The sequence below is a fragment of the Lonchura striata genome, chromosome 26 (genome assembly GCF_050655825.1).
Source record: "Lonchura striata isolate lonStrDom1 chromosome 26, ASM5065582v1, whole genome shotgun sequence".
NCBI lineage: Eukaryota > Metazoa > Chordata > Aves > Passeriformes > Estrildidae > Lonchura > Lonchura striata.
This window is the reverse complement of record NC_140728.1, coordinates 1211236-1233974: the sequence shown is the minus strand read 5'-3', so window position 1 is coordinate 1233974 and position 22739 is coordinate 1211236. Positions and strand designations below refer to the sequence as shown.

General features: G+C 51.6%; 1 protein-coding gene across 5 annotated transcripts in view; it reads right to left on the bottom strand.

Moving 5' to 3' along the window:
* Positions 1 to 19388, bottom strand: part of KCND3 (potassium voltage-gated channel subfamily D member 3) — a 102038-nt gene extending 82650 nt beyond the window's left edge. Inside the window, exons 1-2 of one of the 5 annotated variants that reach the window (XM_085561059.1) lie at positions 19113 to 19388; positions 12454 to 13637 (exon numbers count right to left, since the gene is read on the bottom strand). In XM_085561059.1, coding sequence (XP_085417185.1) covers positions 12454 to 13562 — 1109 coding nt within the window. In that variant the 5' untranslated portion in view covers positions 13563 to 13637; positions 19113 to 19388. Of the gene's footprint in view, positions 1 to 12453; positions 13638 to 17139; positions 17586 to 17626; positions 17960 to 18408; positions 18663 to 19112 lie in introns of those variants that run through there. The other 4 variants (XM_021539495.3, XM_085561062.1, XM_085561060.1 and 1 more) reach the window with 4 other exon arrangements.
* Between the last annotated feature and the right edge of the window lie 3351 nt (positions 19389 to 22739).

Below are 22739 nucleotides of genomic sequence, written 5' to 3'. Positions count from 1 at the left end.
CTGCCTTCCTTGGCTGGATGATTCTGCAGATTTGTTATTTACAGTATTTTAGTGTTAAACAATAAATCAGCGTCTGGGAGAGAAGCGACTCCTGTTTGCATCTGCTAAGTCACGTTCCCTCCAGAGCCCAGACCTGTGAACGCCTTTCCTCTGCCCTCTGACCAGCCTGCCATTCTCCTCACCCTCCCCTGCTGGTCTGCGAGGGGAGGTGGGGTTCTTTGGGGTTTTATTTGGGCTGCACACGTCTGGGGGAAGCCCTGCGCTGGTCCTGCCGTGTCCCTCCTCTCCGAGCTGCCTGCAGCACAGCTGGGACTGCAGTGGGGTGAGAGGGACAGCTGGCTGTGCTGGCTCCCTGGGCAGCTCCAGGGAATTCCCACTCATGGAACCCTTGGGTGGAAGGGATCCTAAAGCTCCTCTCCTTCCAGCCCTCCTGCCATGGGTGCAGGGCCACGACTTGGACTCCACGCTGCTCCTGGGTCCCTTCCAGCTCAGGATCTGCGTGACTGTGAAATCCTTGTCTGACTTGCTTTTTATCACCAATTGTTTTCACCCTGAGTATTTCACCTCGCAAACAGAACACTCGACACCCAGGGATGTTGGGATAAATGCCCTTTCTCTCAGTTTGTGGTGATTTAACGGGCGGGTTTAATTTGCTCTGCACTCAAGTGCTCTAGGTGCTGGATGTGCTGGCTGCCCACTCTGTTTTGGTATTGCCAGGGAAGCAGTTATTAACAGCTCAGAAATTCTCCCCAGCCGTTTTCTCAAGTGCCCCAGCAGCAGTGCAGCTGAACCAGAGCTGGGGATGGCCACCTCTGCCAGGAGGGCTGAGATGGGCTCTGCCTGTCCCACGGGAACGGTGTCCCCAGGGCCAGCAGCCCTCGCTGTCCCTGCAGGGACTCAGGGCCGTGCACCAGCAGAATCCAGTCCCACAGGTGGCACCCACAGGGGAGTTGGAGCTGCCAGAGCCCCCTGGAAGGACACACAGCACAGCCTTTCCTGAGCGCAGGGTCTGCGCTGCAGCAGCCCCTGGACATGGCACACCAGCAGCTCCAGCCACAGCCCTTGCTTCTGACAAAAAATGAATCATAAAAGCTGCTGAAATTCATTTTCAGTTCACAGTACATTTGGTGGCAGACTTTCCCACTGCAATCATGTGAATATATCCTGACACGTACAACGAGCTGCCTGCGTTTGTTTACCCGGGGCTGTGCACTTCAGGGCATGCGTGCAGAGCTTTAAAGATACATGTTTTTAAAGCCTGAACACCAATTTTCTACTCAAAATCTTTATCTCCCACCAAACTAGCCATTATATCTTACTGGAAAGTTCATGTATTTTCCTTCCCTTTTCCTCCTCCAATGTTTTTTAGCCCTGCTCAGATGGTAACAGACAAATGATGGACAGTGCCAAGGTTCTGGAGTGCTATGACTATAGGAAATGAGTGCTTTAGACAATTTTTCAGTATGTGCTGAAAATCTACAAAGAAATGGTAAAAATAAACTTAAATGTCACTATGTCAAGTCAAAATGAAGATTTGATCTGTAGATCTTTTCTCCTTTCCTGAAATCTCATTTTCCCTTTTCACTTCCAAGTCCCGAGGACTGAAAGCTGCACCAAGCAGCGGGTGGGGATGATGGGCCATTCCTTACAGCATCCAGGACTCCTGCCCTTCTGGGTAATAAATTGTCCACGAGGCAGTGTGGATGTGAGATTTCCTTTGGGTCTTTTCCAAACCCTTGGAATTGGCATCTGCTCTGACAGATCTCCCCAGGCACCAAGGCAAGGCCGGGGTTTTAGGTGGAGATTCAGAGATGAGCCATTTCAGGAGCGTTTTTTGATACGGTTTTGGCTCTCTGCAGGTTTCCTAGTCCAGCTCTGCAGTGCCTTAGGAGCAGGGTGGAAGGGTCTGATGTAAATGGTGAAGGAAGGATGTGTGAGAGGTAACGAGTCATGTTGGTGCATCCTCGTCCAGATCCCAAATTGTGCAGAAAGGACAGAACTGGAAAAGAGCCTCTGCTCTTGCTGCTGTTCTGATCCTTCCTGACATCCACACCTTCGGGAAAGGCTCTGCCACGACCCTGAGTTTGCTGTGAGCATCAGATGCCTGTGTGTGCAAACTGATGGAGCTGTTTACCTACGTTGGATCTAGGCAGGGCTTTCCCCAGGCAGGAATTCAAGCTTGTTCAATAGAGCTCATTAGGTAATGAGCTTATTCACTAAGCTCATTAGTGGTGGAATTCATCCTGCTCAGCCCTCTGCAGCCCAAAATCTTGTATCCCTTCAGCCCAGCTTACTACTCGTCCTGACCCTTAGCTGGAGGGACTTTTACCTAATTTCATCCATTCCCCATGTTTTCATTCAACAGCTGCTTTGCTGAATGACTGCTTCTATTATTTAATCTGTCCTGCTATTCCTCTCTAGCAGAAAAATATCTAAGAGGGCTGAAATCTTCTGTATCGAGTGTGCCAAGGCTGGAATATCTTGCCAGCTCATTTCATGAACTGAAGCAGAGTGTCTGACTCAGTAGGACTCATCCTGTGCCGTGATGGATGCTCCCAGGATTGATGAACAGACGGTTGGGCAGATGTAAGTAGGCAGGAAAACGAAAGAGGCACCAAGTAAAAGTTGTGATTGCCTCCTGCGAGCTGCCCGTGCTTGCCCATCTGCACCCAATCCTGTGGTCTTGGGGGAAGGTTTGAAGCACACACAGGCATGGCAGAAGCTGGGAATTTCATATTTTGGTTAATTATGCAGAGATAAGAGAGTGAGGTTGGTAAAAAGGGTACCTCAGGTGCAAAGCTGGGTGGGAGACAGGGTTTTAAATCTTCCCGAACCAGCAGCAAAACTGAGATGTGTGACAGTGAAGAATGTGTGCTGGCAATAATGCTTCATTGATTCGTGCTCAACGTGGTAAATTTAGGGGCTGTTTCTACTCAATTCAGACACTGATTACTAGAAAAAGGCTCTGCTGCAGTGGAGTAACGGAGGTGTCAGAGCCTGTTCCATCTTCCCTCACATGAGGAAAGCAGAAAGAAGCAAGAGGAGCTTTTGTCACATTAATATTGATGACAAAGCCCAAGAAATGATGTAAACATCAAAAAAGCCCCACTGAAACAGGATTATGATTGAGAATGAGTTTTGAGCTCAGTGACAGGGCAAGGATGAGTTTCCACCTGCCCTGCCAGGCCAGCAGGAGTGGAGCAGAGGAGCAGGCAGCCTGCAGAGCCTGGGGAGGGTTCACTGGAGGCCAGGGTGCCCAGCAGCAGTGAGGGCACAGTGCCCTGCACAGCCTCTGCCAGGGGATCTCATCCAGCAGGGATCAGTCCTTGTGCTCTGCACTGGGAGCCAAACTGCAGCAGGGACACAGGCTGGCTTTGCTTCCACAGAGCATTCCTGATCCAAACTAAGGCCCCAGAGTCGATGGACTCAGGAGAAAGCAGCTCAGAGCAGCTTTCTCTCGCTTCAGCTTTCCCTTTGAAGATAGCTTATTTCTGCCCAGGTTCTGAGAAGAGCTGGCTTGCACAATCCTTTCCCATTGAAAAATAAAGTGCTATTTTTGTTCTTACCACAGTGACTGTAATTAATATTTGAGAAGATGGCTCCCTGGTGCCCCAGATCATACAAATATAGAGGGAAATGTGCACATGTTGTCTCCAAATTACACCCCAAAAGTGGATGTGGAACATACAGACATGGAATTGAGGATTGTGGCCCCGCTCCTGGAAGTGTCCAAGGCCAGGCTGGATGGGGCTCTGAGAAACCTGGGATACTGGAAGGTGTCCCTGCCATGGCAGGGGGTGGGGACTGATGAGATTTTTCCAACCCAAACCATTCTGGGATTCCACGATTCTAACTGCACGAGAAAATAAGCAAAATTAAATAATATTAAGAAGTGTTTCCCTTGGTGTAAACAAGGGGAAAAAAGGACTGCCTGGTGGTGGGGTGCAATCTTGTTATCAAGGCTGCACATTTGCATATTAAAGGCTGAAAATGACTCAAGATTTTATCATCTGCTGTTTTCACATCTGATGTGGAACCCTGTTTCCACAGGCAGGATGAGAAAAACAGCAGCAGTTTGTGACTGTTGGGTGGCAGAGGGAGTCACGGGGCCACCGAGAGCGGGCGAGGATGAGGGATGGAGGCCCGGGACACAGAGCTCGGGGCTCCTCACGGCGCTGGGCGCGGTGGTTCGGCTGCCAGGAGCTGCCCAGGTGAGCCAGCAGGCCGGGTCTGCTGGCTGGGGGCTCCGGGCTGCCAGGGAGCCTTCAGCAAACCCCAGCCTGGAGCACGTCCAGCAGCAGCAGCTGCCTCCCTCTGCCAGTTCAGGACCTAAAACTTGAATTATTTGACCTTCCTCTGAGGAGGCCCCACAGCTCAGGTCCACCGAGACCCCCGAGCCCTGCTCCAGCCCAGCTTGCGGGGCCCTTTCAGGCTCCTCATTGCACAGGGCTCCACACGACCCTTCTCAAGGGCTTTCTGGGCACGGACCTCAGCCAAATTTCACAGCGTCCTGGAGGCAAAAAGCTAAAGCTGATCTGTGTTTTAATTCTGCTGCAGATGGCAGCCCGAGATGAAAGCAGCAGATCCCCGGGCGATGCTGCCCAGCGCTCCTGGAGCGGGGCGGGGAGGGCAGCTGGGAACAGCTCTGAGCCTGGTTAGGAATGACTCTGAGCCTGGTTAGGAACAGCTCTGAGCCTGCTTAGGAACAGCTCTGAGCCTGGTTAGGAACAGCTCTGAGCCTGCTCAGGAATGGCTCTGAGCCTGCTCAGGAATGGCTCTGAGCCTGCTCAGGAATGGCTCTGAGCCTGGTTAGGAATGGCTCTGAGCCTGGTTAGGAACGGCTCTGAGCCTGCTCAGGAATGGCTCTGAGCCTGGTTAGGAATGGCTCTGAGCCTGGTTAGGAACAGCTCTGAGCCTGGTTAGGAATGGCTCTGAGCCTGCTTAGGAATGGCTCTGAACCTGGTTAGGAATGGCTCTGAGCCTGCTTAGGAACAGCTCCGAGCCTGGTTAGGAACAGCTCTGAACCTGCTTGGGAACAGCTCCGAGCCTGCTTAGGAATGGCTCTGAACCTGCTTGGGAACAGCTCTGAGCCTGCTTAGGAATGGCTCTGAGCCTGGTTAGGAACGGCTCTGAGCCTGGTTAGGAACAGCTCTGAGCCTGCTCAGGAACGGCTCTGAACCTGCTTGGGAACAGCTCTGAGCCTGCTTAGGAATGGCTCTGAGCCTGGTTAGGAACGGCTCTGAGCCTGGTTAGGAACAGCTCTGAACCTGCTTGGGAACAGCTCCGAGCCTGGTTAGGAATGACTCTGAGCCTAACAGCTCTGAGCTTACCCAGGAACAGCTCTGAGCCTGCCCAGCATCGTTTCTGAAGCAGGATGGGAAGGCAGTGAAGACTTGTGCCTTTAGAAGGAGAAATGAATCGTTTCCTCCTCTGGCAGGCAGTGATCTGACTTGCCACATGCCTCCTAGTAATTTCCTAACAGGTTTAAATGTTGGAACAATGGCATTCTGTTAGATATTGATTTTAGAATAACTCTTCCGCACTTACTCGTAACTTTAGGAGGTGAATTACAGCCCTTGAGTGTGTGCTAATGCAGCAGTGGTAAATAGTTAAATAGACACAAGCTGTTTCTGCGGGCATTGTCTGCCCAGGAGAAGGCAGAGCTTGGCTGAACACTGCCTGTCCTCTGGTCTGCAGGAAAAACATTCATCAGTCTGCTTTTGCTGGAGGGAAATATGAACAAATTCATGATGGATGTGGTGGGATTTGACAGAAGAAAATTCTGAGCTAGGTGGTGGAGCAGCGAGAGCGGGCGGCAGTTGGTAAATGAGCAAATCACAGCTCCTTTTTTCTCCAGCTTCTGCTTCTGCAGAGCAGCAATGGCTGCATCCATCCACGATGGGGTGGCCGGGTGGGACAGATTGCTTTCAACCCTCACAGATCCTATTCCAGGTAACTCCAAGTGCCCAGCCTGGCCTTGGGCACTGTCAGGGACCCAGGGCAGCCACAGCTGCCAGGGCCTCCCCACCCTCACAGGGAAGAATTTCTTCCCAAAGTCCGATGGAAACCTGCTCGCTTGCATTTTGAGGCCATTCCCCCTTGTCCTGTCACTCCATGCCCTTGAGAGCACAGATCCCTTAAGGAATTGCAGCAAAACATCTCCTGTTATTCTCCTGACACTAAAACGAGGGGTGGGTTTATCTCAGGCCGTGCTAATCCCATGCCCAGGGAGCAGGGCTGGGTGAGGATGTGGTGCCCAGATGTCCCTGTGAGGATGAAGATGGTGCTGGCAGCACCGAGCTCCTGCCAGAGGAGGGGCTGCCAAGACTCGGGCACTCAGCAGCTCCCTGGTCTCCTCTCCCTGTGCACACCCATGGGCTGTAATCAGCTAAGGAACCTAATTAGTTTTGGCTAATTTGTTTCAGGGCCTTTACCTTCTCTTCCCCTCTCCCTGCTCTCCGACTGACAGTGGCTACTCTGTCCCTTATTTCCAGCTAATGTCTGTAAACTGATTACTTTTACTGGGTCAGCTCTGTTATGAAATTATCGCTTTATGAGACTAAAAATAGCCCAGATCCAGTCAGCACGCCAATCACTTCCCTTCATCTCCAATGAAAATGCAATGTTATCTTTAATCTGTATTTCTCAGGCACTTACTGTGAGGCAGGTTAGAAAGAAAAGAGGGGGGGAAAAGAAAGAGGAGATCAGAAAAAAAATCTGTAAATCAGTTGCTATAGATGCATCCCTGCCAAGGCTTCCACTGGTAAATTTAGCAGTCACGTTACAATTTTAGTCAGCACCATTTCTTAGCCTTATTCAAAATAATTCACTTCTCACACAATGAGTTACCCTAAAGGCAAGTTATTTTGTCTTGCACATTAAAAATGGTGCGTTTGCACATACGTGCAACTGTTACAAATATCCAAAGCCACAAAAAGCATAAGGATGGATAATTTTTTTTAAGAGAGAAGAAAAACATCCAGTGAATTCCACTTGCTTTAAAAATGAATAAAGGTATTTTAATACTTCTGGGCTTCTGGTGAATACAAATAGCTCAAAAATGAGATGCTTGCCTGAGATTTGTATCAAGATAGTGAAGGGAAAAGGTTCCATCTGTAGTTTCTGATACAAAGACATTTTGCACACAACGTCTGTAAATCCATTAGGAGAAGAAAACTGATACTCATTTTGTATAGGATGAAGCTGGAGTGAAGAGGTGAAAGCTCAAGGAAATGGCCTCTTTGTGTAGCTCCATCAACTCATGGTTTGATTGGGCTTTCTGTGTATTGCACTCCAGCAGCTCTGTGGCCTGTGGATATAAGGAATTGTTGACCGTGGGGGAAATGGTGAGAGAGAAGGAATTCCAGCACCTTCCTTCACAAAGGAAACGCCCCACATCTCATCCATCTTCCCCCTGGTGCTGTTAAACATGCAGAGTGCTGTTTCTATTCAGGAAGCTTTTCCCGATTCCGTTCAATGGCAGCTCCCAAAGTCCTGACACGCACAACGTGACTCCTGGCCCAAACAACAATCTTTCCCGAGGAGCCGGGGATGGCAGCGCTCCAGAGATGATTTATTATTTTCCTTACTTTGCAAACTGCTCTTGGTGTGCGTGCAGGAGGGTGAATGAAGGTTACTACCACCCGAGTGGTTTTGCCGCGCAGAAATCGGAGCGCTGCTCTGGCGGCCAGCTCGGGGCTCAGCCCAGCTGGCAGCGCTTGGCACCAGGGTCCCCACGTGCCAGGCCCTGCTCACACTCCGTGCCCTCTCCTGGCCACACTGAACACCAGTAAGGAGACAAAACCCAAGAAATAAGCAGAAACAGACTGATTCTTTCAGGGCGGTTGCTCAGGCACCCGTTTGCTCGTTTCCCTCTGATCCACATTTGGCAAAGCTGCGCCAAGACAAACCAGAACAGACCCTACCCCCAAATCCCTGCCCCCTACACACCCAGCTAATCAACCCCCTCAGGAATTCCAGCTCTTGCTCAATCAGGCTGCTGACATAACCAGGCCAGCAGGGCTGTTTAATCGACTTTCCCGCGTTAACCTCGTTCCTTAAATGAATTCTGCAGACAGGTCTGTGTTGTCCAAGTGCACTGAGCTGTGTCTCAGGCTCACTGACAGAGCAGCCGACCCTGAAAGGGGGATAGTGCTCTCAAAGCCATTATGGTCCAGCAAATTGTGAGGGTGACAGTCAGCCAGAGAGCTTCTCCACAGAGCACCCTGAGGCTGCGGGAGCCCAGCCTTCCCAAAAAGCTGCACCCTGTGTCCCTCAGCACAGACCAAACCCAGCACCAGCCCCTGCTCCCTGCTCTGCTGCTGCTTCCTTGGCAAAAGTGGCCCGAAGGTCTTGGTGACAATTCCCTCCAGGAATATTCCCTCCTTATGGCACCTTCCAGTGCCTGAAGGAGTCATTTGAGTGAGCTAAAATTTAAATGCAGGACAATTTACATGGGCATGGACTGACAGGACAAGGGAAAAGGCTGCCAGAGGGCCGGGCTGGACGGGATTTTGGGAATTAGGGATTGCTCCCTGCGAGGCTGGGCAGCCCTGGCACAGAAGGGCTGTGGCTGCCCCGGATCCCTGGCAGTGCCCAAGGCCAGGCTGGATGGGCTGGGAGCAGCTGGGGCAGGGAAGGTGCCCCTGCCGTGGCACGGAATGGGCTTTGAGGTCCCTCCCCAGCCAGTCCAGGGCTCTCCTCCCTGTCAGCCTGGCTGCCGTGCCCGCAGGGCTGCAGGAGGATGTGGCACTCAGCTTCTCACAGCCACAGTCTGGTGCCTCTGCTGCAGGCCAGACACTGCCCAGGAGTCTGAAACGTACTGCTGCTGTCAGATGGGGTGAAAACAGCTGTAAAAAGCTTGGAAAAACACTTTCTATGGGCAAAACTGGTGTGGGGTTCAGTGGGGTGACAGAGGTTTTGTTTGTGCTGCTCATGAGGGGAAGCAGCAGGACCTGAGCCTTCCCCATCCGTACCGCTCCCTAAAAGTGAATAAAGCTGAATATTGGGTGGGGCTAGGAGCAACCTGGGCTACTGGGAAGTGTCCTGGGGTTGGAATGAGCTGGGCTGTGAGGTCCCTTCCCACCCCAACCATTCTGTGATTCCATGAAAACCAATGCACCGTACCAGGGGAACCAAAGCCACTCCAATGAACACATTTCTGTAGAGATGTAAAGCCAATTGCCTATACAATTAGCATCCGGTGGCTGCACACTGAATTAGCTGAAGGCCAGGACAGGGATGTGGTGTGGGATGGGCCTGGCACCGCTGCTCTGCTGCTCTTGCATCCCGAGCTGGGGGCTCAGAACCTCCTGCAGGACACACGAAGGGTCTGACAAAGGCAGAGCTCAGAGCACTGGGGCTCGTGAGAGGGACGAGAGAGGAGATGGGGAGCTGCTGGCCTCTTGAGAAAAATGTTTCTGCATGAATTGGAGAGCTGATTTTGAATTAATTTTGAATAGTTGTTTCAGTAATTCAGATTGATTTAAGATGCACCCAAGAATAATGCTTTCATTATAAAGCCTCCTGAGCAAAATTTAAATTGTGTTGAATTAAAAACAGCCACTGTTAAACCAGGGCTGATGAGCACAGCAGAGGGATCGGAGATGCAGGGTCAGGATAATTTAATTCCTTTGCTTTGATTCCTGCTCCAGAAAAGCTGCTGTACCTGTTTCCCTGGGTTGTTAACTGCCTAAGGAGCCTGCAACCCATCCTGAATTTCTCTAAACTGATTTGCGTGGCAACCCCACCAAAACCAGTGGTTATTTATTGATGCTGGGCTTCACCTTCAAGAAGAAATGGATTTCTATTGCCTTTTATTTGTGACTCAGTCTGGAAATGCGAGTGTTTCCCAAAGATACCTGGGAATCTGGGAGAGCAGCTGATGCACAGTGCGGTGGGAGGGTTAATGGTCTCCTACTGTTGGCTTTGTTTGCTTCTTTGTTGTTGGCAAACTTTGATTTTGCACAAATGGAGCTTATCTTAGTACCAGGGAAAAAGTTACCCTGCACCTTCCAGATCACTCCTCTAAGGCACTCTGTCAATGCAGTGCTGGGATTCCAGCCTCAGGGAAACCTTCACTTACCTGGGTTTAAACGTATCAGTGGTGAAAACAAAAAAACCCAAACAAACAAAAAAAGATTTTGAGTTAAAAACTGTTGTGCTTCATAGTTTCTTGTTCTAAATGTTGGCTGAATTATTAAGGGTAAAAGGCAGGAGATATTTAGGATCTCTATAAAAGCCCTGAGTGCTGCTGAAATCCAAGCAGTGAAGTGGCCAGCACTGAGGAGGGCAAGTCTGATGGATTGGGGAGCACGTTAGAGACCTTGGCTGCATTTTCTGCAGGAGGAATTGCCAGGACTCTCATTAGTAACAAGATCCTTCCAAACAGATTGAAAAGACTTCTGAAGAGAGATGTATGTGAAATATTGTCTGGAAGTGCCAGTTTGCCAGAACTGGAAGGATTTTTGGGGAGCTGAAGGGGGCCAGGAGGGTTAGCCTTGGATGGTGAACTCTCCCAGAAGGGTTAACCCCCACCTCACACAGGGGGAATCAGGAAGGTGGAAACGACCTAAAAGTCCCAAATCAGTAACAGCAGAAGCCTCCGTTTGATGACTTTGACAGCATTTTATAGGTCCCTTCCAGTGAAGCCTCACAAAGCCATGTTTAAGTGTCTAATTTCTTAAATCCATGTCAGCTCGTTTCCAGCACTTGTTCCTCTGCGATTTCTGTGATTACAACAAATGGAGAACACTCCCTGGGAGCACTGGGTCTGTCCCTGCGTTCAGAAAGGCAGGGAAGGGACCCAAACGGAGCCCAGCCCCGGCGGGAGCAGAGCCCAGCTGCTCTCCAGAACATTCCCACGTCCTGGGGCTGTTCCCAGCCCGCAGAGGCTGGTCCCTGGCCCCAGGGCTCCTGGCACAAGGATGTGACAGCACTCGTGCGGATGGTGCAGGCTGTCACACACGGACGGGGGTGATCTGGAACCAGAGCTGGCCTGGCACACACCCACCCTGTGCAGGGACACGCCAGGGAGCCACTCGGGGCAGGCGTCCCTCTGAACTGATCACACACCGTGGTGGGGACAGGAGGGGGAACTGGCCAGGATGGACCACTCAGACCCTGGAGAGCTGAGCTACAGCCTGGGGCAGGGCTGGGATGCAAAGCCCAGCCTTGATTCCTGAGTTTCACCTTTCCCAGGGGAAGGAACAGCTTTTGCCATAAACTTGCGAACTTTGCTTAGCTATTAAAAAGGAAGAATAAGAGGTCTTTAGGTGACTATGACAAACAGGCTCTACATTTGCACTTAATGAAGAAATTCAGACTTTCAGTTGTCATATGCCCAGATTCGGCACCTTTCTGACAGCTGAATTATGATTTTAATAATTTAAAAGTGCTACTGTGAGCCTGCTCATGTATAATAGGCACAGAGAAGTGTTTAAAATCAAAAGCAGTTTAGAGAAAAAGTAGTCACTACATTACAAGGAGGAGAATTGTCTACATCTGAGTATTAAACTGAGTGTGAACTCTCCAGTGGGAAAACGCTTTGCAAAGTGACTCTAGATTTCCTATGCCGTTGTGATTTGTGGGATGAGGAGATTGCACTCAATCCTGGCTCTGTGTGTGCCCGAAGCAGCAGCCTGCAATGCCCACTTTCCTCTACATAACCTTGTCAGGGTGAGGGTTTGGCCATTCTGCTCTCATAGGTTTTAGTTCAGAGCAGCAGAAGTGCAAATCTATAATCTCAGTCGCAACATCTGTGAGACAGAAATGAAATATAAAGGGGGAAAGAGCCCTCCAGGCTACATTCCCCTAGCTTTGATTTCATTATCTTTGTACCTGTCCATGGGAATGCTTGAAATTCTACTGCAACCGCCACAGCACACTCGGGTCTCAAACTCACAGCTAAACACACACAAGAAGCCCCCATCCTGCCCACTTAAGTAAAACCCAGATCACATCCCGGCCATCACTGAGTATTCCAGTACAGTGACCCACAACATCCACTTGAATTCAGCAAATCTGTAGCTCCTGGCAAGTCAAGGGGAGAAACACCGGCTGACATTGCAACGAGACACAAGAGACACATCAGCAGCTTTGTGTGAGATGCATGGCTGGAGCCAATGTCACAGAGAGCAGAGCTCTCTCCCAGCCCCCTGCGCTCGGGTCAGCTTCTCCCTCCTGCAGGATTGAATCAGACCCTGCTACTCCACCTCTGCTCCTCCTGCACTCGTTTACCGTGCTGCCGAGCATTTGTCAAGTGGGTGTAAGTGCTTTTTCTGCTTTATACAACTGCACACAAATTGCAGAAGTTGCAAGCCAAAGAATAATCCAGCCCCGAACACTTCCAGCCCCTTCTCGAACATGCACCCAGGAAAAGGCTGAGGAGGAGCTGAAGTCAAGCTCCCAGTACATGCTCGCCTGCTGCTCAGGAAAAGGAAAAGTAATACTCACCCCAGTGTTGTCATGGTTACAATAGTGTACCAAAAGGAAGCAGGAATACTGGTGAATTTGCTCGCCGAGGACCCTTTCTCCGCATAAAACATCACAGTTGCAAAGATGATGATTGCCATAGTGAGGGAAAAGAGGAGAAAGCCGAGCTCGGAGGCACAGCTCTTCAAAGTGTAGCCCAAGATTCTCAGGCCTTGGGAATGGCGGGAGAACTTGAAAATCCTGAAAACCCTGAAAACCCTTAGCGTGACAAAGGCTCCGCTGACGTCCTCGTTGTTGGTCATCACCAGGCCGATGTAGTAGGGCATGATGGCCACCACGTCGATGATGCTCATCACGCTGCGGATGAAGCGGTAGCGGCTCGGCGCCGCGAAGAGCCTCAGCAGGTACTCGACGGTGAAGATCATCACGCAGGCCGTGTCGAGGCAGAAGAAAGCCACGGCGTAGCGCTCCCCGCAGGGCAGCTCCTTGCTCCCCGGCACGGTGCCGCAGGGCACGGTCTCCACCACGTTGGTGATCACAGAGACGGCGATAAAGAACCCGGTGACGTAGTAAAAGACTAAGGCTAAGGTGCTGGTGTGGGGGTTCTCGAAGGCTCGCCACATGGTCTGCCGGAAGCTCAGCGAGGGCATGGAGCCCTCCTGGTTGTTCTCCGAGTCGTTGTCATCCATCAGCCGCTCCGCGTTCTCCCGCTTCCTGTCCTTGTACTCTTCGTAGCAGCAGTCCCCGATGATCTCGGGGAGGATCCCGTAGAAGGCGAGCTCTTCGTCGTAGGCAGAGATGCACTCGTACCTGGGGTAGTGCAGCTTGCCAGTTCTGTAAAAATTGAGGATGCACCTGAAGACCTCGGGGTCCCGGTCGAAGAAGTACTCCTTGGTGTCTTCGTTGAAGAAGAACTCCTTCTCCGTGCTGCCCAGGAGAGTGTCCGGGTACCTCTCCAGTGTAGTCCTCCAGGTCTGGAAACGCCTGCCACTCACATTGAGGATGATCAGCTCATCCTGCCTCTTGTTCTTCTCCGTCGGAGCCAGTGGCATGGGACAGTTGGCCACTGGCATCCATCCTATGGCGGCCGCCCTGGCGAAGGGCAGCCACGCCGCCACTCCTGCTGCCATGACGAGCCCGGCCGCGTTACTGGAGACGAGGCTCGGGGTGCTGCTGGGACGGGCTGGGAGTCAGGGCAGTTCCATCTGGAACACAGAGAGAAGAGAACACAGCACACGGTCACGCGGGGCGTCCTGCCCCGCTGGGTGGAAGAGGCACAGACACCAGAATTCCCAACACCGGCTCGCCCTCACCTCCAGGTGAAGAATGATGCCGAACAAGGCACGTGATAATCAGCTCAGCAGGGTTAGGGCATTATTATAGATTGAAACTTTGAATAGCAAATGATTCCTCATTAAAAGCATTTTAAAAGTAGCATAAACACAGTAATTTATATTTGCTTCCTTGCAAACAAGACTAATCCATAATTCCCCAGGTGTAAGCCTCCTGTGCTCATCAGTTTAACTACAGCTGTCAAGAAAAAGCTGGGAACTCCAGTGAAATCAGCCTGCAGTGGAATCATGCACCACGAAAACCCACGACTGGGCTTAACTGTGTTTCCAGTCCTAAACAAGTTCAGTATGTTCTAAATCTTGCACTAAGAACATCTTTAGTTGAAAGACATGGAATTTTTTCTCTGGTTTTCAGCAGTTCTTGTCCATCTTAAGTGCGTGGCCTGGCCCCAGCAGCAGTTTTCTGCTGCTCTCTTTCATTCAGAGGTGGGTTTACTCCTGGCAAGTATTGCAGCCCTCCACTGGACCAGAGGAAAATTCTGATTTTTGGGAAAACATTGTTCAGAATACCTGAGCACCAGTAAGCTTCAATCCCAGGTGTGAGGGCTGATGGATTTAAGCTACCAAACAGCAAGAACATCGGAATGAAGGAAGGCCCCAAAGCTGGAGAATTTCTTCCCAGCAGGAAGATGCTTTGCTTGTTTCCTGGCTAACAGGGGCAGAATCCAAGGCTCAACTCCTAGGCTGAAACAAAATACATTCACAGCATTTTTGGAGTTTTAGGTGAGGAATATCCCAAGTTGTCCAGATCCTCAGCACCAATATCTCTTGAAGTTTGAGTGTTTTTTGTGTTCTGATCTAGCCATGAATTTGTTTTATCTTTTTGATCTTTGGTCAGAGTTTTTACAGTCTTTAACTTTTGTTTTAACTTGCTTTTGCTTTCACTTCCCTAGTGCTTTTGTAATTCTACCATAAAATTATCTGAAGAAAGGTGCCATTATCATATAAGATGCATTAGGAGCCCTATCAAAAGTCAATTTATCAATGGAAATTCTATTGATTCCACTGACTCAGGCCCTCAAAGCCTAATTGTATCTTTGTAGGCACTTTTATTCCAAAGTTTTTAACTTAGATGAGAGCTGCCATTCCAGCCAGTAAGGCTGCAGCATTATTGATTCTGATGGGCCATCAAAATACTGAATAAAAAATGATGGAATGAGTCTGTGGTGAAAATGCCTGAAGTGCTCACAGAAATGCTCTTCCTCTTCATGGCAAATTAACATTCATCACCTTAATGTGGAGCGTCTTCCTATGCAATTTTACTATCTGAAGGACAATTGAAATCCCTCGTGCAAGCATCTTTCTGCTGCTGAAGAGCTTTTGTAATTACGGAACATATAATAACCCACGGTGAGGCTTATCCCAGGGAGACACTTTGCTTATCTACACGGCACTGGAGCAAACATCCCGCAGCATTTCCCTCTGAAGAGTTGCTCAGTGGTACAAAGCACCACTTTTTCTCTCCCCCACAGAGGGAATTTGCTGCCTGGCCGCCCTGGGGACCAGGCTCTGAGAGGCAGAGCTCAGCGCTGGGAACCTTCTCAGCCTGACTTTGGGAAGCTCCCGCAGCCCTCAGCTGCAAGAGCATCTCCAGGGGCTCCGTGGGCTCTGACTGCACCCTTCTACCACCCGTGCTGGATCTTTTAACTTTCATGAAACACTTAAGAACAGGAGGCAGCAAAATAAAAATTATTTTACCCATTACTCACCAAATATATACAGGCATATAATCGAGAAACCAAGAAAAGGCATCTTGTTCCTGCTTTCCCTGCTGGCGAACTGTCTTCCCGGGGTTTTAATTTCACTTAGCACCATCACCAGCGTCCTTCTGCCAGGACTGACTGGTGACCTGACCACTTTCAGCACACTGGATCCTCATCTCCCCTGATTTCTCAGGGGAACCACATTAGAAATCTTTTCTGTACTTTCGTAACTTTGGTTGTAGATTCCAGGTTACCTACATTAGCTCTGAGGCACTATAAATACTTCACATATAATTGTTCCAATAAAGCACTGGTAACTCGTAAGTGACTTACACATTTTTAAATCAATTTTTAAAAGATAAAATGGGTCCTTTCTTGCTGGCAGTGTATGTGGGGAAGCTATAAATATCTCAGCTATGAAAGGGACAGGAGATTAAAGCCAAAGAGAAAGAAAGGGGAATTCTGTGGGAGTTTAGTTCCCATTTCTGTGGGTCCAAGAGATGCAGCTGGTTAGAACAGAGCACTCCCAGCTTCATCCTCAGAGTTACATTGAATCTGCCCATTTGATCCTCAGAATACACAGAAGAGGAGCCTTTTTCGGCTCAAATTATCTGAAGGACCATGAGTGAGAAGTAAAATCCCCTTTTGCAGAGGTTTTGCTTTTTCCTGTCCATGAGTCCTTGGAACTCTACTAGTCCCTGAAGGAAGTGAAAGAAAACTGGGAGAGAGGGGGGGGGACTGGATTTATAATTCCGACCTGCACAACCTAAGCTGAGTCAAAAAAAGATGAAGTAACCAGTTTGTCTAGCATGTAGAATTCCAGAACGTAGAAAGAATCCCCCTTTTCGGTCTGCTTGGATTTTGGTAACTGCTAACCAGCCTGTTTAGGCTGGAAAGCAATTGGCTGGACTCAAAATCTAATGTACTGTTGACAGTGTCTGGAGCTCTCATAGAAAACAGACACACTCTAATTCTTACAAGCATATATTTAGCTATATCCATATTTCTAATTTTAATTACCATAATTTCTGCGTGTAATTTAAAAAGAACTGGTTCGCAGCAGACCGGCACCCTGCTGATGACATTTAGAAGACCTGGTACACAAAATAGAATCATTTGCCTCCTGACTGAAAAAAGTATCTGTGGAGAAAAGGATCTGCTTTCTTTAGATAACTATGGGGACAATGAAAGAGTCAAGGAAATTGGAGAGGAAAGGCTGAGCACGAGCCCCTGTCCCCTCCCAGCACTCCTGAGCCGCTGGGTCCCTCCCGACCTGCGCTGGCTCTGCTGCAGCCGCTCCGGGGGCACCGCGGCCTCACCCCAAAACACCCTGACAGCTGAGGCTGGCCTCACCCCAAAAACACCCAAAACACCCTGACAGCCGAGGCTGGCCTCACCAAAAACACCCTGACAGCTGAGGCTGGCCTCACCCAAAACACCCTGACAGCCGAGGCTGCCCTCACCCAAACTCACCCAAAACACCCTGACAGCCGAGGCTGCCCTCACCAAAAACACCCTGACAGCCGAGGCTGGCCTCACCAAAAACACCCTGACAGCCGAGGCTGGCCCAGGACAGCCCAGGAGGGAGACTCGGCACAGAACAGCAATGACTGCTCACCCAAAGGGCCCAGAAACAAAGCATGGCTTCTTACCACTGCAGCTCCCATGGCAATGCCACACTGATCAATGTCTCTTCACCATCTCAAGAGAGCAGAGACAAACCAAAAATCTCAGTGTTTTCCCTTTCTAGAAGCAGACAGGGCTGCTCTGAAATCGGACCGATAAACGTACTGCAAGTTTCTTGATGAGACACTGCTAACGGGAGAGAAGAGCCTGGAGATCGTTCCTTCTTCCCTCTCCTGTCCTTGTTGGGTCAGGCTCAGGCAGCAAAGAGACCTTTGTTTTAAAGCAAAATACGTCAGCCAAAGCCTCGGTGTCTTCTGTCAGTCACACATTCCTTCCCCTTCGCAGCAACACCAGAAAATAAAACTTTCTGCAGAACACTCACTCCCTCAGTCTGCTGGGGAGATTTAGGAGCAAAAGCAACAGGCTTAGGATAAATGCATGCAAACTTCTCCCCTCCCTCGCTCCCAGCGAGCCCCGAGAGCCCCATCTTGGCGGCTCGCAGCGCTGCCTTACCTGGAAGGGAAGGACACGGCGCCCAGAAGCAGGGCTAAATCTGGGGAAGGGAAGGAAGGGGGAGCAGGCGCTCCTCGGGATAAAAGGTGAGCTGTGCTGCCTGCCTCTCGACTCCCTCTCTAAATTGCAGTCAGAAGCAATCAGCGAATGTGATCATCATTGTGAAAGTATATATAGAGAGATGACTAAACAGCTTCTCCTCGTCGCTGCCGAGGCTCTCGCTGCCTCTCGCCTGAGCTCGCTCCGCGCTGCGCCCTCCCCTTCCAGCGGCGCTCGCAGCTTCGCCCTCGCTGCCCAGCCCGGCTGGGCACGGCCCCGGCCCCGGGACCCGCCGGGGCGGCCGGGCCGGGCCGAGGCTCGGGAGGCTCCGGGGAGCGGAGCGCGGCTGGAGGAGGGCGGTGTGCGCTGACGGAGCGAATGGAGTGGTTAAATACGCGCCAGAGCCGACCCTGCATGCTAATGTGCCAAGGGGGAGATGCAGGGGGGAAAGCACGGGATGAACTTGGCGGCTCTGTCGCGGAGCTCCCTGTGTGCCCCTCCTGGCTCCCGGGCAGACAGGGCAGGAGGGATTCCTTCTGGACAAGAAAACGACCTATTCCTCCAGCACCACAAGCCTCCACCCAACACCTTGGCCAGGGCGGGAGGCTACATTCAGGAAGAAAAAGAAAGCATTTGGATTTAAACCGATCTTTCCCTGCCTTCTCCCTTCTTCCTTCCCAGCACCCTTCCCTTTCCCCCTCGTCCTGCCTCTCTGGCTTGCCCTGCTCCTGGGCAGCTCTTACCAGTCCTGTCTCCACACCGCCTCAGCATCCCTTTCATCCCCGCTCAGAAGTTGGGCTCGGCACGCTCCGAGACCCGACAGCCTCGCTCATTTTACCCGTTCGCTGTCGAGTCTCCATTAAGTAAATAACCACGAGCCCGAATCAGGGCGATCAGCCTTGCCCAGCTCTGCCGGGCAGCTCCCGGCGGTGCCTGACGCGCCGCAGCGATAGTTGATGACTTCCATAAAGTCACAGCAATACGCACAGGAGCGAGCGGGGCTCGGCTGCCTCGCCATCGCCTCCTCGGCGGCTCGGCACCGCACCTAGCGCCGGCAGCGCGGGGCTGGCCCCGACCGTGCGGGGCTGCCACGGGCCGTGCGGCGCTGGCCCCGACCGTGCGGGGCTGGCCCCGACCGTGCGGGGCTGCCACGGGCCGTGCGGGGCTGCCACGGGCCGTGCGGGGCTGCCACGGGCCGTGCGGGGCTGGTCCCGACCGTGCGGGGCTGGCCCCGACCGTGCGGGGAGCAGCTCCGGAGAGCGGGGCGCGGGATGGGAGCGGCCGGGGGCACCCGCTGACCCCGCCGCCCTCGCCCCGCCCGCAGGTGAACCCCCGGGGCCGGTGCCCCCTCCATCCCCGGGCCGGTGCCCCCCATCCCCGGGCCGGTGCCCCCCATCCCCGGGGCCGCTCCCTTTCCGCCCCCCGCCCTCCCGGCGGACCCCCTCACCTCCGCAGGGCGCTCCCGGCCGCGGCCGCCCGCCCGGTGCCTCCGCGGCCATGCGGCTGCCGGGAGCGGAGCGCGGGGCTGCGCGGAGTGCGCGGAGTGCGCGGGCGCGGGGCGGCGGCGGAGGCCGGCGGGGAGCGGTGGGGAGCGGTGGCAGCGATGGCAGCGATGGGAGGACGGGAGCGATGGGAGCGGTCGGCACCGCGCGGCGGCGAGCGGAGGGAGGAGAGCGGCGGGGCCGGGGCCAGCCCCGCGCGGAGGGGCGGCGGCGCGGGGCGGGGGGCGGCGGGGGCTCCCCGCGCTCGGCCGCGTCCCCGCCCGCCGCCCGCCCGCACAGCCGCCGGCAGGTGTCACCCGGAGCGAGCGGGCGGGCTCCCGGGCGGAGCGGGAGCGGGAGCGGGAGCGGGAGCGGGGAGCGGTGCGGGACCCCCGGGCGGAGCGGGGAGCGGGGAGCGGTGCGGGACCCCCGGGCGGAGCGGGGAGCGGGGAGCGGTGCGGGACCCCCGGGGCAGCACGGGGCAGGGGTGGCCGGTGGCCGCAGCACCCCCGCAGTGAGCCCCGCAGAGTCCCCGGGCCGGGGAAGGGCGGTGTAAGGAGGGGTGCGGGGGCTGCAGGGGTTGCATTGGCAGGTGCAGGAGCTGCTCCTCCAGATGCATCACTGTGAGCAAGGGCTGTGTGCTGCGGGGTCCGATGTGCCTCTGGTACCTTAAAATAAGGAAAACAGGGACTCGGTACAGCCAGCAATGACCAGGGGCTGTTTTCCAGGTGCCTTTTTTCTACCCAGAGCTCTAAACCCAAGACCTTCTTAAAGAAAAAAAAAAAAAAAAAAAAAAAAATATATATATATATATATATATATAAAGGAAAGACCTCAAAATCCTGAAGATTTCAACAAACCAATGATCCAGTTCTAGAAACTCTGAAACCAGGACCCTGATCATGGAATTATTCAGCTTGGAAAGGACCTCCAAGATCACGAAGTGCAGCCTGTGACTGGATCCTACCATGCCCACGAAACCAGACCACAAAGTGCCACATCAACAACTTCTGGAACACTTCCAGGGATGGTGACTCCACCACTTCCCTGGGCAGCCTGTTCCAGTGCTTAACCACACTTTCAGTGGTGACATTTTTCCTAAGATGAACCGAACCTCAACCTGATCCATCTAATTCAGGGTCTAATTTCTGATAATTCAATGTCATTATTAAAAAATAACACTGATTTCTAATAACATTTGTAACCTGCATTAGTGTAGCAGAGTAGCTAACGAGTTCATGCACACACAGTGTATCATCTTTAGGTTTTGGATATTAAGAGCTGTGTGCTGGACACTTGAATAGTTTTGTGCAAAGTGAATCTTAAAACTTCTGTGAGAAACTTCCAGAGGCTGTAAGAATTTGAACATATCAAAGCATCCTGAATCCATCTTTATTAGATGTCTTCAGAGCTGCTCCCCACTTTCAAACCCTCCCTGTATCTCCACTTGCTCTTTCCCTCTGCAGATGCTGAGAAGAAAGCAGAACCAGAAATGTCATTTGGCTTTTGCTGGTATAAGAGATTTTTCTGTGATTTACAGTGTCACCACTTCATAAAACTTCCTGACTCCTCTCTCTCTGGGGCGTGCTCTGGCCTCACTCTCTGCTGGAGCTGCCCTGGCTGTGATTCTGAATCGCTTTTCCCCCATGACTCGGCCCCTTTTAACTTCCCATCTCTATTAAAAAGCTAATTTGGGAACTCTTTTTCAATGCTCCCAATTTTGTATTTTTAAATAGAATATGAAAGTCAAAAGCAAGCTTGCTGCAGATAGTCTGAAGTGAAAATATTCCTTCTGTCTTGTTTTTTTTCATCAATATATTTTCTCTGTTTCTTTCTCTCTCTTCTCTCTTTAACTCTCTCTTATTTCCATCTTTTCTTTTTGCTCTCTCATTCTGCCTTTCCCCTTCTCTCTCTTTTCTAGGAAAAACTCCTTAGGTTCTACTGCCCCACTTAGAGCTTTTATTAGAACTTTTTGAACAACTTTTTTTTCATTCTACTACTAAGAAGTAGAACCTGCTGGTGTCAAAACACCAGAGAAATTATGGAATGAACTATTGTGGTTAAATATCAATATTAAATATAGTTCATTAATTTTTTCCCCTTACATTTTTTTCTGTGTTTATATCCTGCGCTTCTGCAGTGTATTTTATTTATTGTGTTTGTTCTCTACATTGGGTGCTAGTCTGCATGCATTCTGCATCTGAAAGGCATTCGCTGCGTGGCTGTGCTGCAGTTCTGCAGGGACACAGGAGCACAGCCTGCCTGCCTCAGATCCCAGCTCGCATAGCACCAGAGCTTTGGAGTCTGATTATGTCCCGTAGCTCGTGCCAGCAGCTCCCTTGCTGGGCTCCAGGCTGGTGAAAACACCTGCACGGATTAAAGAAAGGTCATTAACAGGATTATGTGAAGGAGCCAGTCTTTGTAACCTTAAAATTAAATATGTGGTTTAGTGCCCTCGTGCCACAGGTCTGGCAAAGTCAGGAGTCCAAGCCCCTTCCTCGTGTGTGTTCTGTGCAGAAAATGCAGTGTCTGCTTTAGGGGTGGAATCAGTCTTCACTAGGACAAACCTGAGTTTTCTTTGAGACGGAAAAAAACTGCCAAGAATTGGATTTGGATCAAATTTTTGTTGGCTTTCTTACAAGAAAAACGAAAATATTGACAATGGAAGTGTCCTTAAGAAATTATCTTTCCTAATAAGGTTCTGCCTTAGTTTTATTGCAAGACCAATATGGGCAATATTTTATAGAGGTGTATGAACAATTAAATCCCAAATTCTCTTAGCATCCCACAGGAGCTTTCAAGGGGACCTTGTTGTTGTCTTCAAAGCCCTGGAAGGGAACTGTGGCTCCTTGTCCAGCCCCTTTTGTAGCAGGATCCAGGCAGGGAGCCTGAAGGGTTGGGGATGTGTTTGGGGTGCCCGGGGAGCAGTGCAGGATGCCCAGGGCTGCTGGTTGTGTCCCTGTGGGCTCCCAGCCCCGTCCCTCACCCCAGGGTGCTGGAGCCCATGGACAGCCCATCCCAGCCTGGCTCTGCAGCCCTGCCCTGCCCTGGCCTTCGAGGCCATCTCTGATTTACATCGTGCTCACTCGTTTCCCCCTCTGCATCTGGAGGTTTTCCAGCCCAAAATGAACACAGGCAGCTGCATTCTGCCACTTTTTCCTAAAAGGAGAGAGGAAGGAGCCGTGGACAGGCTCCAGCAGCAGCGAGAGGCACCCAGCTGCTGCAGCGTTTTCTGTTCTTAATGAATCTGCTGCTGTTAATGAATCAGGACAGGGTCACACGTGGGGAGCAGAGCCTTGAAGGGCAGAGTGACACCGAGTCAGGGCTGGGACTGATTGTCCTCTGTCCTCTGTCCCCTCCCATGCACCCCATGGCCCGGGCCCCTTTCCCGGGCAGTTTTGGTGTCTGGCAGCCCGGGCAGGATTTACACATTGCTCTGCAGCAGGTTCCTTTTGCAAGATCTGCTTCCAGCCAGTTGGGAATTCTGGTAATTATGAGGCAGCCCAGGCTAAAAAGCTCCGAAGTGAGCAGAGCACAAGGCAAGAGTTCTGCTTTGATCTCACGCTCCGTGATAACCTGTCACCATCAAAGCC